The sequence below is a fragment of the Thunnus maccoyii genome, chromosome 8, assembly GCF_910596095.1.
Source record: "Thunnus maccoyii chromosome 8, fThuMac1.1, whole genome shotgun sequence".
NCBI classification, from domain to species: domain Eukaryota; kingdom Metazoa; phylum Chordata; class Actinopteri; order Scombriformes; family Scombridae; genus Thunnus; species Thunnus maccoyii.
The window spans coordinates 3,635,228-3,649,360 of record NC_056540.1 but is presented as its reverse complement, the minus strand read 5'-3'; the positions used below and the strand labels follow the sequence as shown (position 1 = coordinate 3,649,360).

General features: G+C 47.5%; 1 protein-coding gene, 7 non-coding genes and 2 pseudogenes across 8 annotated transcripts; all 10 read right to left on the bottom strand.

The window, feature by feature from the left end:
* Nucleotides 1-134: 134 nt before the first annotated feature.
* On the bottom strand, nucleotides 135-312 carry LOC121902786 (annotated as a pseudogene).
* A 101-nt stretch (nucleotides 313-413) lies between these two features.
* On the bottom strand, nucleotides 414-1,749 carry LOC121902269. Its single transcript, XM_042419526.1, has 2 exons — nucleotides 1,486-1,749; nucleotides 414-1,359 (listed from the first exon to the last, which is right to left on the bottom strand). The coding sequence occupies exons 1-2, from the start codon at nucleotides 1,747-1,749 to the stop codon at nucleotides 697-699; spliced, it is 927 nt and encodes a 308-aa protein (XP_042275460.1). The 3' UTR covers nucleotides 414-696.
* A 4,411-nt stretch (nucleotides 1,750-6,160) lies between these two features.
* Nucleotides 6,161-6,276, bottom strand: LOC121902842. The gene has a single exon (XR_006097813.1). It is a non-coding gene; the product is annotated as a U5 spliceosomal RNA (small nuclear RNA).
* A 533-nt stretch (nucleotides 6,277-6,809) lies between these two features.
* On the bottom strand, nucleotides 6,810-7,000 carry LOC121902728. The gene has a single exon (XR_006097718.1). It is a non-coding gene; the product is annotated as a U2 spliceosomal RNA (small nuclear RNA).
* Nucleotides 7,001-7,176: 176 nt separating this feature from the next.
* On the bottom strand, nucleotides 7,177-7,292 carry LOC121902939. Its single transcript, XR_006097906.1, has one exon. It is a non-coding gene; the product is annotated as a U5 spliceosomal RNA (small nuclear RNA).
* Nucleotides 7,293-7,824: 532 nt separating this feature from the next.
* LOC121902752 lies at nucleotides 7,825-8,015 on the bottom strand. Its single transcript, XR_006097741.1, has one exon. It is a non-coding gene; the product is annotated as a U2 spliceosomal RNA (small nuclear RNA).
* A 176-nt stretch (nucleotides 8,016-8,191) lies between these two features.
* On the bottom strand, nucleotides 8,192-8,307 carry LOC121902841. Its single transcript, XR_006097812.1, has one exon. It is a non-coding gene; the product is annotated as a U5 spliceosomal RNA (small nuclear RNA).
* Nucleotides 8,308-8,840: 533 nt separating this feature from the next.
* LOC121902727 lies at nucleotides 8,841-9,031 on the bottom strand. Its single transcript, XR_006097717.1, has one exon. It is a non-coding gene; the product is annotated as a U2 spliceosomal RNA (small nuclear RNA).
* Nucleotides 9,032-9,207: 176 nt separating this feature from the next.
* Nucleotides 9,208-9,323, bottom strand: LOC121902840. Its single transcript, XR_006097811.1, has one exon. It is a non-coding gene; the product is annotated as a U5 spliceosomal RNA (small nuclear RNA).
* Nucleotides 9,324-9,856: 533 nt separating this feature from the next.
* Nucleotides 9,857-10,031, bottom strand: LOC121902782 (annotated as a pseudogene).
* Between the last annotated feature and the right edge of the window lie 4,102 nt (nucleotides 10,032-14,133).

Sequence of the window (14,133 nt, the reverse complement as noted above, 5' to 3'; positions counted from 1 at the left end):
CGTCATAAAGGCTGCTTTTCCACTCTCCCAAGCCATAAACGCTGCTGCCATCCGCTTTGACTGACGACAGTGACAGCTTGCACGCTGAGCCCTGCCGCTTTCCTCCGAGCACTTGGCTTTCCACAAAGCAAAGAGAAGGGTGCACCGTTCCCGGCGGCACTGCAATACCGGGTCGATGCGTGGAGTGAACGGAGCAAGCCCCTCTTTCAGCTCCAGGTGCTAAAAATCCGTTTAATACTTTGTCCCCGTATAGAGGACATATCAGATATTAAACTGATAAGAACAGATTTTTTTTCTTTCGAAAAAATTTATTGACACTCATTTCAAACACATTTCATCAAAGTTGTTCATATTCATGACATAAAAGTTACCTTGAAAATGCAATTCATAAATAAAGAAATAATTAAATAAATCAGTGTGATCTGTAAAACCACATTTAAAACAATAAAACTTTTGTTTTAAGAGGTATTACAGATAAAACCAGCATTGTCACAGGTAAAAGCCATTCATAAAACACTTCTCATGTGGATGACAGTATGTTTTGAGTGTCCATTTTAAAAGTCTTTAAAAAGGAGTGCATTTCGTTAAGATGTTTTTGCCAGGTCCTTCTTTGTGCAGGAGCGCAGTGAGTCCCTACCAAGGGTAACTCATTCCGCTCTCCCAAACAACGGGTCTCTCGGGATCCTGTCAAGGTGCTCAGAGGAGACTCTCACCCTGATGCTCCTTCCCACCTGCCTCACCCGGAGAGCCAGGCCGCCGCTGCTTTGACCTTTTTGCGTGTAGCTCCGGCTCCTTCCTCCGAATGGGCACAGAGGCGATGCTTCTTTGTGGCTGTGTCCTAGGCCCGCCGCCAGCAGCTCCGGCCGCTTGGGCCGTCGCTGCGGCCATCCGGATCACAGCCACGGGGGGGATCTGCATGTGCTTTCTTACCAGCAAGTTTCTGGAGGTCCACATGGCGTCTTTGATGGCAGCTAGGGTGAGCCACTGCTTGGCAAAGTCATTCTTTTTTATCGCTGTTTGGCTCACCCCATAGAGCACTAGTTGTGCTGTGAGGACCTCCCATGCTGGCAAGTACGGGAATTGTAAGGAGCCGGCTGTTGCCCACTGGTCTACGGCAGCACTGCACTCCCAGAGCAGATGCCTCACCGACTCAGGCGCGCCACAACCAGGTCGGGGGCAGGTTGAGAGCGTTGACATGCCCCGGGAGTGCATAACGGACCTAACTGGGAGGATCTCATGAGCCACCATCCATGACAGGTCCCGGAGTCTGTTTGGAAGAGCGGAATGGTTGACGTTGCGCCAAACTGTTGAGGGCTCGCCGAATGCGAGCCCGCGCACTGGACTCACTGGTTCCCGCTCCTGCACAACAGAAATCAGAGACCGGTGGTTAGTTAAAATATGCAGCTCCTCCTGCTCCAAGTTAAAATGCTTAAAAAACGTCTGGATAAAAGCATAAACAGGTGGCAGGTTAAAAGACACAGGTACTTTGAGATCTGTGGGTAAAAACTTCATCTTTCTGAGGTAAGATCCCATCCAGAATCGTGTCATTGCTTTTGTCTTGGGGTTTCCGGATGGGTCTGTAGCTATTTTGAGGTGCAGTGTTGTGTATCTACTTCCTAAAAACAGATATAGATCGGGCACTCCTTTTCCTCCTTTTTCTTTTGGCTTCTTCATGATCTCTCTTCTTAGCCTTTCCCACTTCGAGCCCCACAGAAAATAAAAGATGGCTCGGTCCAGATCTAAAAGCATTCTCCTAGGTGGGATAAAAACAGAACTGATCAGTAAAAGCAAAGGTAAAATCACTGCTTTAATGATTAAAACCTTTCCTTCCATGGTCAGTCCTCTAAGTCCCCAGTACCCTAGTCTTTGCCGTACTTTCCCTACCACGTCTGGCCAATTTGTTCTACCTCCCCCTTCCCTGTCAAATTTAATCCCCAGTATTTTCTGGTCAGTCTGGGTCATAGTCAAAGGGAGTCCTGTCGTCTCAGTCGCTGTCCATGGTCCATAAAACTGGGCTTGGGTCTTGCCTCTGTTTAATTTAGACCCAGAGGCCCGTCCAAACCAGTCAGTCAAGTCCAGCGTCCTGTTAACAGATAAAAGGTCAGTGCATAAAATGTTCACGTCGTCCATATATAAAACACACTTGGTGACAAGTCCCCCGCTCCCTGGAACTCCCACCCCATTGATTCGTTGGTCCCTTCTCAAGACCTGTGCCAGTGGTTCTATACAGGTGACATAGAGGAGGGCAGATAACGGACAACCCTGACGGACGCCGCAGTTGATATCGACTGCTTTTGTCAGATGCCCGTTAACAACGAATTTGCTGGTAATGCCCCGGTACAGCAATCCCACCCAAGCTACAAACCTCTCTGGGAACCCCATTTTTAGCAGTACCTGGAAAAGGTACTGGTGCGAGACCCGATCAAAGGCTTTCTCAAAATCTAGATTGAGTACTACTAGCCGGATGTTTCTGTCTCTCGCGTAACAGATGGTGTCTCGGATCAGTACGAGGCTGTCGGTGATCTTCCTCCCCGGGATGGCACAGGCTTGATCCGGGTGAATCACCTCTTCTAAAACCAAGGACATACGAGATGCTAAAACTTTACTAAAAAGTTTGCAGTCAAAATTTAACAGTGTGATAGGTCTCCAGTTCTTCAGGTCAGTCTTGTCTTTCTTTTTGTGAAGAAGAGTCACTATCCCTACTCTAAAACTGTCAGGAAGTCGGTAAAAACGCTCAAAATCCATAAAAACAGTAAGCAAGTCAGGTGCTAAAATGTCCCAAAAAGTCAAATAAAATTCCAAGGGAAGTCCATCTTGTCCTGGGGACTTCCCTTTCTTAAAATTCATAAGACATTTATTTAACTCAAAAATACTAAAATCTTGGGATAAAAGCACACTGTCCTTTACTGTGTTTTCAATGAATTTTAAGACTTCAGTCATGGTGTCCATTTCAATGTTTTTTTCCTTGTACAATTCTCCATAAAAATTTTCAACCGTTTCATTTATCTCTTCCATTGTGTTAGCCGTGCACCCATTGTCTTTTCTTAGTTTTAAAATGTTCCCCCCTTTATTTAAAATTTTCTTGAAGAAATATCGAGTGCACTTCTCCCCCTCTTCTATTTCCCGTTCCCTGCTCCTTAAAATGACACCCTTACTTTTTATTTCTGCTAAAACCGACATCTCTGTTTTAATTTGTTTAATCTCCTCATTAAAATCCATTCCATTTTGATTTAGTTTAAAATAGCGCTGTAGTCTTTTTTGCAGTCCCATCATGCGTCTGTCTTCTTTACTCTTTTTTCTCTTACCTGCTTTTCTAAAGAAAGTCTGGGTCTTTCCCTTCACCATTTCCCACCAGTGTGCACGTGAATCGTAAAAGTCTTGAAGGGTCTGCCACTCTTGGTACTGCTCCCTGTATTGACTAATGAGCTCCTTATCTTCTAACAGGGAGCAGTTGAGTTTCCACAGACCACTTCCTAATGTCACACCCGAAGAGAGTGAAAGGGTGCAGGAAAGCATTAGGTGATCGGAAAAGAAAACAGGGGTCAATCTAGCATCGGTTGGTGGGCAGTCCCGTGTAAAAATATAGTCGATGCGAGAGGCTCTGGTGCCATCACCACTGAACCAGGTGAAGCCTTCCTCTCTGGGATGCATGGTTTTAAAACAGTCCTGGAGTTTAAAATCCTTGCAAATGCCCTGTAATAAAACCGATGTTTTATCCACTTTAAAATTATCCCCTGCTCCTTTCCTATCATTTCTACTTAAAATACAGTTAAAATCACCCCCTACAACTAATGGTACTCTGCCTAGCATGTGGAACTGCAGGTCTTCTAAAAGGTCATACCTGTCATTCTTCTCATTAAAGCCATAAATATTTAAAAGGTTAAAATCCTGTCCCATAAAAGTCAAATGTGTTAAAAGTGCCCGACCGTCTCTCACCACAGTGCTGCCCTTCACCAGAACTTGAGGATTTTTTATTAAAATGGCCACTCCATCGTTCTTGTTTTGATTTGACCCGCTCCATACTGATGATTTTGGCCACATGTCCTCCCACTGTCTGTACTGTTTTAAAAACGGTAGGCCACATTCCTGTATTAAAAACACATCTGACTTAAAAGAATGAAGAAAGGATAAAACACTTTGGGCTCTAACTCTCGACTTCACACTTCTCACATTGATGGTTGAGAAGGTGAGTGTCATGAGTATGGTTAAAAACAACAGGTATGAAATTTTAAAAGACTAAAAAGGAGATTAAAACATTAAAATACCTTTAAAAAGTAAAACAAATGTTAGGCAATTTCTTGTGAATGTAGCTCTTCCTTCACTCCCACTGGTGAAGAGTGAAGGGGTTGAGCTCCATTCCCCAATCGGACTCTGGGGGTTGGCCTTGGACACAGTGTCGCATTTAATTTTGAGTCTCTAGGGGTTGATTGCAGAGCTATTGTTAAAAACGAGACCTCATTTGGTGAACTGGAGGGGAAGACTCTGGGTTCCTCCACAGATGAACTGTCTGAGAAAATCCCAACTCTTCCCCTCTTCTCTGAGACTACAGGAGACTCAGAGGACAATTCTGATGCAGGCCTCTTCGATTGCTGGGCTGCGGGGAGGGGGGCATCCTCGCTGTCTTCTTGTGATTGGACTTCTTCACATTCAGAGCTAGCTCCGCCCTCTGCCTGCATCACCCCATCCTCCACAGAACTCTCCACTGGTGGGGCTGTTGCAGGCCCCTCCCCCACTCCCGCCTCACCTGATTCCTCTCCTCCAATCACAGGATTTGGCGGGAGATTTGAATTTTCCTGCCCAGCCTCTTCTGGTAGCTCTCTTAACAGTTCAGCTTGTCCGCCATTTTTTGCATTTTCCATTTGCTTTGCTGCCTTCAATTTGTTGGCAAAAGACTTGGGGCAATCTCTGAAGAGGTGGTTTGATTCTCCACAAAGATTACACCGTCTGCCATTGGAGCACTCCTCAAAAGTGTGCCCAATTTCTCTACATTTCCCACAAACAATCTGCTGGCATGCTTCTGCCAGGTGCCCATGCTCACCACACTTGCGGCAGAGCTTGGGCTGACCCTGGTAGTGAATATAGCCCCTGTTTTCTCCCAGAACTACCATGGATGGCAGATGTTTCAAGCCCTGGAAGCCTTGGGGGTCCTGCCATTGTTGGATGGGGACCCTCCAAGCGCAATTCCAGATGCCATCCTCATCTCTCACTTTTGTAGCCTGGCCTTTTACAGTGCAATATCTCCCCAGCCACAAACAAATGTCCTCTGCATTCACTGTCTCATTGAACATCCTAACAATAACCGTTTTCAAAGCATTATCAGTCAGCTTCTCAACATTGAAAGCAGAAAACTGGGGTTTCACATTTTCAAAGCGTGTCCAGAACTCTCTTAGCAAAACAGCAGATCGAAAGCTTACATCAAAGCCTTTGTTGTTTGGCAAGGTCAATATACAATTCAGGTCCTCTGGTTTAAAGTTCAATGTTTTCTGAACTAGCTTCCGGGAAAAGTCTAGTCTTGACATCCCTAGAAGCTTTCCATCTCTCTCTTGGAAGATAAAACGGACACTGTGGTGCCTCCGCATGCCGGCATGGGGGGCCGACATGGTGGAGGCACCACAAGTTAAAACAACTAAAAGCAACTAAAACCTTTAAAAGTGCCAATAAATATGCTAAAAGGCTCAAAAATACCAATAAATAACTAAAATACCGTAAAACCAACCAAAATAAAGGAAATTAAAAGAGACTTACCTTTCTGTTTGGCCTGGTCAAGGTGTTACTTACCACAGAGTACAGTTAGACAGTCCTCTGAGCCAATGAATTCCTATTTGTGCAAGATGAACAACTACAAATAGAGTTGAAATACTTTGCACAAGGAATGAAGAGAATATCCTCCCAAGCAGTAGCAACAAATTAATGCCACAACAGGCAAGAATTTTTACCACCAACAGGAGGCGACCGCAGTCTTAGCCAAAAGGCCGAGAAGCGATGAACCCTTGCGGTCCGCCGCCCGTGGTGCCCTCCTGCACAGGTCTCGCTCGTCGCGGCGCAGTCGCTTCAAACGGCTCCAAGAACGACTTCTGCTTAGCGGCTCCGCCCAGGTGCTCCTTGACGCAGCCGCACGCCTCGTTGAGGACAGCTGCTTGGCTTTTCACAAACACACGAGGCTCTGCCAAACTGCAAAGCCTGCCAAAAATAGGTTTAACTCGTGGGTGTTCCTCTCCACGGAAGTCTTTAGTAAAAGGCGAAAGACTTGTACGTTATGAAGAGAAACCAGAGTAAGTACGGCCCGCTCCTCAACAGCAGCCGAAAGACCCCAGTCGTCCCAGTCACCACCTTCACGGTGAGGCTCCCTTGGCTTGCCGCGTACCAAATCCCAGGCCACACCCGTTTCCCCCATCACGGGCTCTATCCGATCGCAATGCTGAGATATTAAGGACTGGCTGTCAGACGCAGGCTACCAAAACACAGAAATACTCAGGCGCCCGCATGCGCTCCATGGCTCCAGCAGGGAAGACGCAGCGCAGATCCAAGGGGTATTTTGGACCTATCGCAGCGCACGGCGACTTTCCCTCTTTGTCATGTTTGTCTGTCAACCAGACGTGCAAATCTCACGTTGTACGCTGCACTTTTGCCCCAGTTGTCATAGCTGACATATATATGCTCATTTGAGATGGGGAGCGTCATAAAGGCTGCTTTTCCACTCTCCCAAGCCATAAACGCTGCTGCCATCCGCTTTGACTGACGACAGTGACAGCTTGCACGCTGAGCCCTGCCGCTTTCCTCCGAGCACTTGGCTTTCCACAAAGCAAAGAGAAGGGTGCACCGTTCCCGGCGGCACTGCAATACCGGGTCGATGCGTGGAGTGAACGGAGCAAGCCCCTCTTTCAGCTCCAGGTGCTAAAAATCCGTTTAATACTTTGTCCCCGTATAGAGGACATATCAGATATTAAACTGATAAGAACAGATACTACACTTGATCTTAGCCAAAAGGCCGAGAAGCGATGAACCCTTGCGGTCTGCCGCCCGTGGTGCCCTCCTGCACAGGTCTCGCTCGTCGCGGCGCAGTCGCTTCAAACGGCTCCAAGAACGACTTCTGCTTAGCGGCTCCGCCCAGGTGCTCCTTGACGCAGCCGCACGCCTCGTTGAGGACAGCTGCTTGGCTTTTCACAAACACACGAGGCTCTGCCAAACTGCAAAGCCTGCCAAAAATAGGTTTAACTCGTGGGTGTTCCTCTCCACGGAAGTCTTTAGTAAAAGGCGAAAGACTTGTACGTTATGAAGAGAAACCAGGGTAAGTACGGCCCGCTCCTCAACAGCAGCCGAAAGACCCCAGTCGTCCCAGTCACCACCTTCACGGTGAGGCTCCCTTGGCTTGCCGCGTACCAAATCCCAGGCCACACCCGTTTCCCCCATCACGGGCTCTATCCGATCGCAATGCTGAGATATTAAGGACGGCTGTCAGACGCAGGCTACCAAAACACAGAAATACTCAGGCGCCCGCATGCGCTCCATGGCTCCAGCAGGGAAGACGCAGCGCAGATCCAAGGGGTATTTTGGACCTATCGCAGCGCACGGCGACTTTCCCTCTTTGTCATGTTTGTCTGTCAACCAGACGTGCAAATCTCACGTTGTACGCTGCACTTTTGCCCCAGTTGTCATAGCTGACATATATACGCTCATTTGAGATGGGGAGCGTCATAAAGGCTGCTTTTCCACTCTCCCAAGCCATAAACGCTGCTGCCATCCGCTTTGACTGACGACAGTGACAGCTTGCACGCTGAGCCCTGCCGCTTTCCTCCGAGCACTTGGCTTTCCACAAAGCAAAGAGAAGGGTGCACCGATCGCGGCGGCACTGCAATACCGGGTCGATGCGTGGAGTGAACGGAGCAAGCCCCTCTTTCAGCTCCAGGTGCTAAAAATCCGTTTAATACTTTGTCCCCGTATAGAGGACATATCAGATATTAAACTGATAAGAACAGATACTACACTTGATCTTAGCCAAAAGGCCGAGAAGCGATGAACCCTTGCGGTCTGCCGCCCGTGGTGCCCTCCTGCACAGGTCTCGCTCGTCGCGGCGCATTCGCTTCAAACGGCTCCAAGAACGACTTCTGCTTAGCGGCTCCGCCCAGGTGCTCCTTGACGCAGCCGCACGCCTCGTTGAGGACAGCTGCTTGGCTTTTCACAAACACACGAGGCTCTGCCAAACTGCAAAGCCTGCCAAAAATAGGTTTAACTCGTGGGTGTTCCTCTCCACGGAAGTCTTTAGTAAAAGGCGAAAGACTTGTACGTTATGAAGAGAAACCAGAGTAAGTACGGCCCGCTCCTCAACAGCAGCCGAAAGACCCCAGTCGTCCCAGTCACCACCTTCACGGTGAGGCTCCCTTGGCTTGCCGCGTACCAAATCCCAGGCCACACCCGTTTCCCCCATCACGGGCTCTATCCGATCGCAATGCTGAGATATTAAGGACTGGCTGTCAGACGCAGGCTACCAAAACACAGAAATACTCAGGCGCCCGCATGCGCTCCATGGCTCCAGCAGGGAAGACGCAGCGCAGATCCAAGGGGTATTTTGGACCTATCGCAGCGCACGGCGACTTTCCCTCTTTGTCATGTTTGTCTGTCAACCAGACGTGCAAATCTCACGTTGTACGCTGCACTTTTGCCCCAGTTGTCATAGCTGACATATATACGCTCATTTGAGATGGGGAGCGTCATAAAGGCTGCTTTTCCACTCTCCCAAGCCATAAACGCTGCTGCCATCCGCTTTGACTGACGACAGTGACAGCTTGCACGCTGAGCCCTGCCGCTTTCCTCCGAGCACTTGGCTTTCCACAAAGCAAAGAGAAGGGTGCACCGTTCCCGGCGGCACTGCAATACCGGGTCGATGCGTGGAGTGAACGGAGCAAGCCCCTCTTTCAGCTCCAGGTGCTAAAAATCCGTTTAATACTTTGTCCCCGTATAGAGGACATATCAGATATTAAACTGATAAGAACAGATACTACACTTGATCTTAGCCAAAAGGCCGAGAAGCGATGAACCCTTGCGGTCTGCCGCCCGTGGTGCCCTCCTGCACAGGTCTCGCTCGTCGCGGCGCAGTCGCTTCAAACGGCTCCAAGAACGACTTCTGCTTAGCGGCTCCGCCCAGGTGCTCCTTGACGCAGCCGCACGCCTCGTTGAGGACAGCTGCTTGGCTTTTCACAAACACACGAGGCTCTGCCAAACTGCAAAGCCTGCCAAAAATAGGTTTAACTCGTGGGTGTTCCTCTCCACGGAAGTCTTTAGTAAAAGGCGAAAGACTTGTACGTTATGAAGAGAAACCAGAGTAAGTACGGCCCGCTCCTCAACAGCAGCCGAAAGACCCCAGTCGTCCCAGTCACCACCTTCACGGTGAGGCTCCCTTGGCTTGCCGCGTACCAAATCCCAGGCCACACCCGTTTCCCCCATCACGGGCTCTATCCGATCGCAATGCTGAGATATTAAGGACTGGCTGTCAGACGCAGGCTACCAAAACACAGAAATACTCAGGCGCCCGCATGCGCTCCATGGCTCCAGCAGGGAAGACGCAGCGCAGATCCAAGGGGTATTTTGGACCTATCGCAGCGCACGGCGACTTTCCCTCTTTGTCATGTTTGTCTGTCAACCAGACGTGCAAATCTCACGTTGTACGCTGCACTTTTGCCCCAGTTGTCATAGCTGACATATATACGCTCATTTGAGATGGGGAGCGTCATAAAGGCTGCTTTTCCACTCTCCCAAGCCATAAACGCTGCTGCCATCCGCTTTGACTGACGACAGTGACAGCTTGCACGCTGAGCCCTGCCGCTTTCCTCCGAGCACTTGGCTTTCCACAAAGCAAAGAGAAGGGTGCACCGTTCCCGGCGGCACTGCAATACCGGGTCGATGCGTGGAGTGAACGGAGCAAGCCCCTCTTTCAGCTCCAGGTGCTAAAAATCCGTTTAATACTTTGTCCCCGTATAGAGGACATATCAGATATTAAACTGATAAGAACAGATTTTTCTTTCGAAAAAATTTATTGACACTCATTTCAAACACATTTCATCAAAGTTGTTCATATTCATGACATAAAAGTTACCTTGAAAATGCAATTCATAAATAAATAAATACATAAATAAATCAGTGTGATCTGTAAAACCACATTTAAAACAATAAAACTTTTGTTTTAAGAGGTATTACAGATAAAACCAGCATTGTCACAGGTAAAAGCCATTCATAAAACACTTCTCATGTGGATGACAGTATGTTTTGAGTGTCCATTTTAAAAGTCTTTAAAAAGGAGTGCATTTCGTTAAGATGTTTTTTCCAGGTCCTTCTTTGTGCAGGAGCGCAGTGAGTCCCTACCAAGGGTAACTCATTCCGCTCTCCCAAACAACGGGTCTCTCGGGATCCTGTCGTGGTGCTCAGAGGAGACTCTCACACTGATGCTTCTTCCCACCTGCCTCACCCGGAGAGCCAGGCCGCCGCTGCTTTGACCTTTTTGCGTGTAGCTCCGGCTCCTTCCTCCGAATGGGCACAGAGGCGATGCTTCTTTGTGGCTGTGTCCTAGGCCCGCCGCCAGCAGCTCCGGCCGCTTGGGCCGTCGCTGCGGCCATCCGGATCACAGCCACGGGGGGGATCTGCATGTGCTTTCTTACCAGCAAGTTTCTGGAGGTCCACATGGCGTCTTTGATGGCAGCTAGGGTGAGCCACTGCTTGGCAAAGTCATTCTTTTTTATCGCTGCTTGGCTCACCCCATAGAGCACTAGTTGTGCTGTGAGGACCTCCCTTGCTGGCAAGTACGGGAATTGTAAGGAGCCGGCTGTTGCCCACTGGTCTACGGCAGCACTGCACTCCCAGAGCAGATGCCTCACCGACTCAGGCGCGCCACAACCAGGTCGGGGGCAGGTTGAGAGCGTTGACATGCCCCGGGAGTGCATAACGGACCTGACTGGGAGGATCTCATGAGCCACCATCCATGACAGGTCCCGGAGTCTGTTTGGAAGAGCGGAATGGTTGACGTTGCGCCAAACTGTCGAGGGCTCGCCGAATGCGAGCCCGCGCACTGGACTCACTGGTTCCCGCTCCTGCACAACAGAAATCAGAGACCGATGGTTAGTTAAAATATGCAACTCCTCCTGCTCCAAGTTAAAATGCTTTAAAAACATCTGGATAAAAGCATAAACAGGTGGCAGGTTAAAAGACACAGGCACTTTAAGATCCGTGGGTAAAATCTTCATTTTTCTGAGGTAAGAGCCCATCCAGAATCGTGTCATTGCTTTTGTCTTGGGGTTTCCGGATGGGTCTGTGGCTGTTTTGAGGTGTAGTGTGATGTATCTACTTCCTAAAAACAAATATAAATCGGGCACTCCTTTTCCTCCTTTTTCTTTTGGCTTCTTCATGATGTCTCTTCTTAGCCTTTCCCACTTCGAGCCCCACAGAAAATAAAAGATGGCTCGGTCCAGATCTAAAAGCACTCTCCTAGGTGGGATAAAAACAGAACTGATCAGTAAAAGCAAAGGTAAAATCACTGCTTTAATGATTAAAACCTTTCCTTCAATGGTCAGTCCTCTAAGTCCCCAGTACCCTAGTCTTTGCCGTACTTTCCCTACCACGTCTGGCCAATTTGTTCTCCCTCCACCTTCCCTGTCAAATTTAATCCCCAGTATTTTCTGGTCAGTCTGGGTCATAGTCAAAGGGAGTCCTGTTGTCTCAGTCGCTGTCCATGGTCCATAAAACTGGGCTTGGGTCTTGCCTCTGTTTAATTTAGACCCAGAGGCCCGTCCAAACCAGTCAGTCAAGTCCAGCGTCCTATTAACAGATAAAAGGTCAGTGCATAAAATGTTCACGTCGTCCATATATAAAACACACTTGGTGACAAGTCCCCCGCTCCCTGGAACTCCCACCCCATTGATTCGTTGGTCCCTTCTCAACACCTGTGCCAGTGGTTCTATACAGGTGACATAGAGGAGGGCAGATAACGGACAACCCTGACGGACGCCGCAGTTGATATCGACTGCTTTTGTCAGATGCCCGTTAACAACGAATTTGCTGGTAATGCCCCGGTACAGCAATCCCACCCAAGCTACAAACCTCTCTGGGAACCCCATTTTTAGCAGTACCTGGAAAAGGTACTGGTGCGAGACCCGATCAAAGGCTTTCTCAAAATCTAAATTGAGTACCACTAGCCGGATGTTTCTGTCTCTCGCGTAACAGATGGTGTCTCGGATCAGTACGAGGCTGTCGGTGATCTTCCTCCCCGGGATGGCACAGGCTTGATCCGGGTGAATCACCTCTTCTAAAACCAAGGACATACGTGATGCTAAAACTTTACTAAAAAGTTTGCAGTCAAAATTTAAAAGTGTGATAGGTCTCCAGTTCTTCAGGTCAGTCTTGTCTTTGTTTTTGTGAAGAAGAGTCACTATCCCTACTCTAAAACTGTCAGGAAGTCGGTAAAAACGCTCAAAATCCATAAAAACAGTAAGCAAGTCAGGTGCTAAAATGTCCCAAAAAGTCAGATAAAATTCCAAGGGAAGTCCATCTTGTCCTGGGGACTTCCCTTTCTTAAAACTCATAAGACATTTATTTAACTCAAAAATACTAAAATCTTGGGATAAAAGCACACTGTCCTTTACTGTGTTTTCAATGAATTTTAAGACTTCAGTCATGGTGTCCATTTCAATGTTTTTTTCTTTGTACAATTCTCCATAAAAATTTTCAACCGTTTCCTTAATCTCTTCCATTGTGTTAGCCGTGCACCCATTGTCTTTTCTTAGTTTTAAAATGTTCCCCCCTTTATTTAAAATTTTCTTGAAGAAATATCGAGTGCACTTCTCCCCCTCTTCTATTTCCCGTTCCCTGCTCCTTAAAATGACACCCTTACTTTTTATTTCTGCTAAAACCGACATCTCTGTTTTAATTTGTTTAATCTCCTCATTAAAATCCATTCCATTTTGATTTAGTTTAAAATAGCGCTGTAGTCTTTTTTGCAGTCCCATCATGCGTCTGTCTTCTTTACTCTTTTTTCTCTTACCTGCTTTTCTAAAGAAAGTCTGGGTCTTTCCCTTCACCATTTCCCACCAGTGTGCACGTGAATCGTAAAAGTCTTGAAGGGTCTGCCACTCTTGGTACTGCTCCCTGTATTGACTAATGAGCTCCTTATCTTCTAACAGGGAGCAGTTGAGTTTCCACAGACCACTTCCTAATGTCACACCCGAAGAGAGTGAAAGGGTGCAGGAAAGCATTAGGTGATCGGAAAAGAAAACAGGGGTCAATCTAGCATCGGTTGGTGGGCAGTCCCGTGTAAAAATGTAGTCGATGCGAGAGGCTCTGGTGCCATCACCACTGAACCAGGTGAAGCCTTCCTCTCTGGGATGCATGGTTTTAAAACAGTCCTGGAGTTTAAAATCCTTGCAAATGCCCTGTAATAAAACCGATGTTTTATCAACTTTAAAATTATCCCCTGCTCGTTTCCTATCATTTCTACTTAAAATACAGTTAAAATCACCCCCTACAACTAATGGTACCCTACCTAGCATGTGGAACTGCAGGTCTTCTAAAAGGTCATACCTGTCATTCTTCTCATTAAAGCCATAAATATTTAAAAGGTTAAAATCCTGTCCCATAAAAGTCAAATGTGTTAAAAGTGCCCGACCGTCTCTCACCACAGTGCTGCCCTTCACCAGAACTTGAGGATTTTTTATTAAAATGGCCACTCCATCATTCTTGTTTTGATTTGACCCGCTCCATATTGATGATTTTGGCCACATATCCTCCCACTGTCTGTACTGTTTTAAAAACGGTAGGCCACATTCCTGTATTAAAAACACATCTGACTTAAAAGAATGAAGAAAGGATAAAACACTTTGGGCTCTAACTCTCGACTTCACACTTCTCACATTGATGGTTGAGAAGGTGAGTGTCATGAGTATGGTTAAAAACAACAGGTATGAAATTTTAAAAGACTAGAAAGGAGCTTAAAACATTAAAATACCTTTAAAAAGTAAAACAAGTGTTAGGCAATTTCTTGTGAATGTAGCTCTTCCTTCACTCCCACTGGTGAAGAGTGAAGGGGTTGAGCTCCATTCCCCAATCGGACTCTGGGGGTTGGCCTTGGACACAGTGTCGCATTTAATTTTGAGT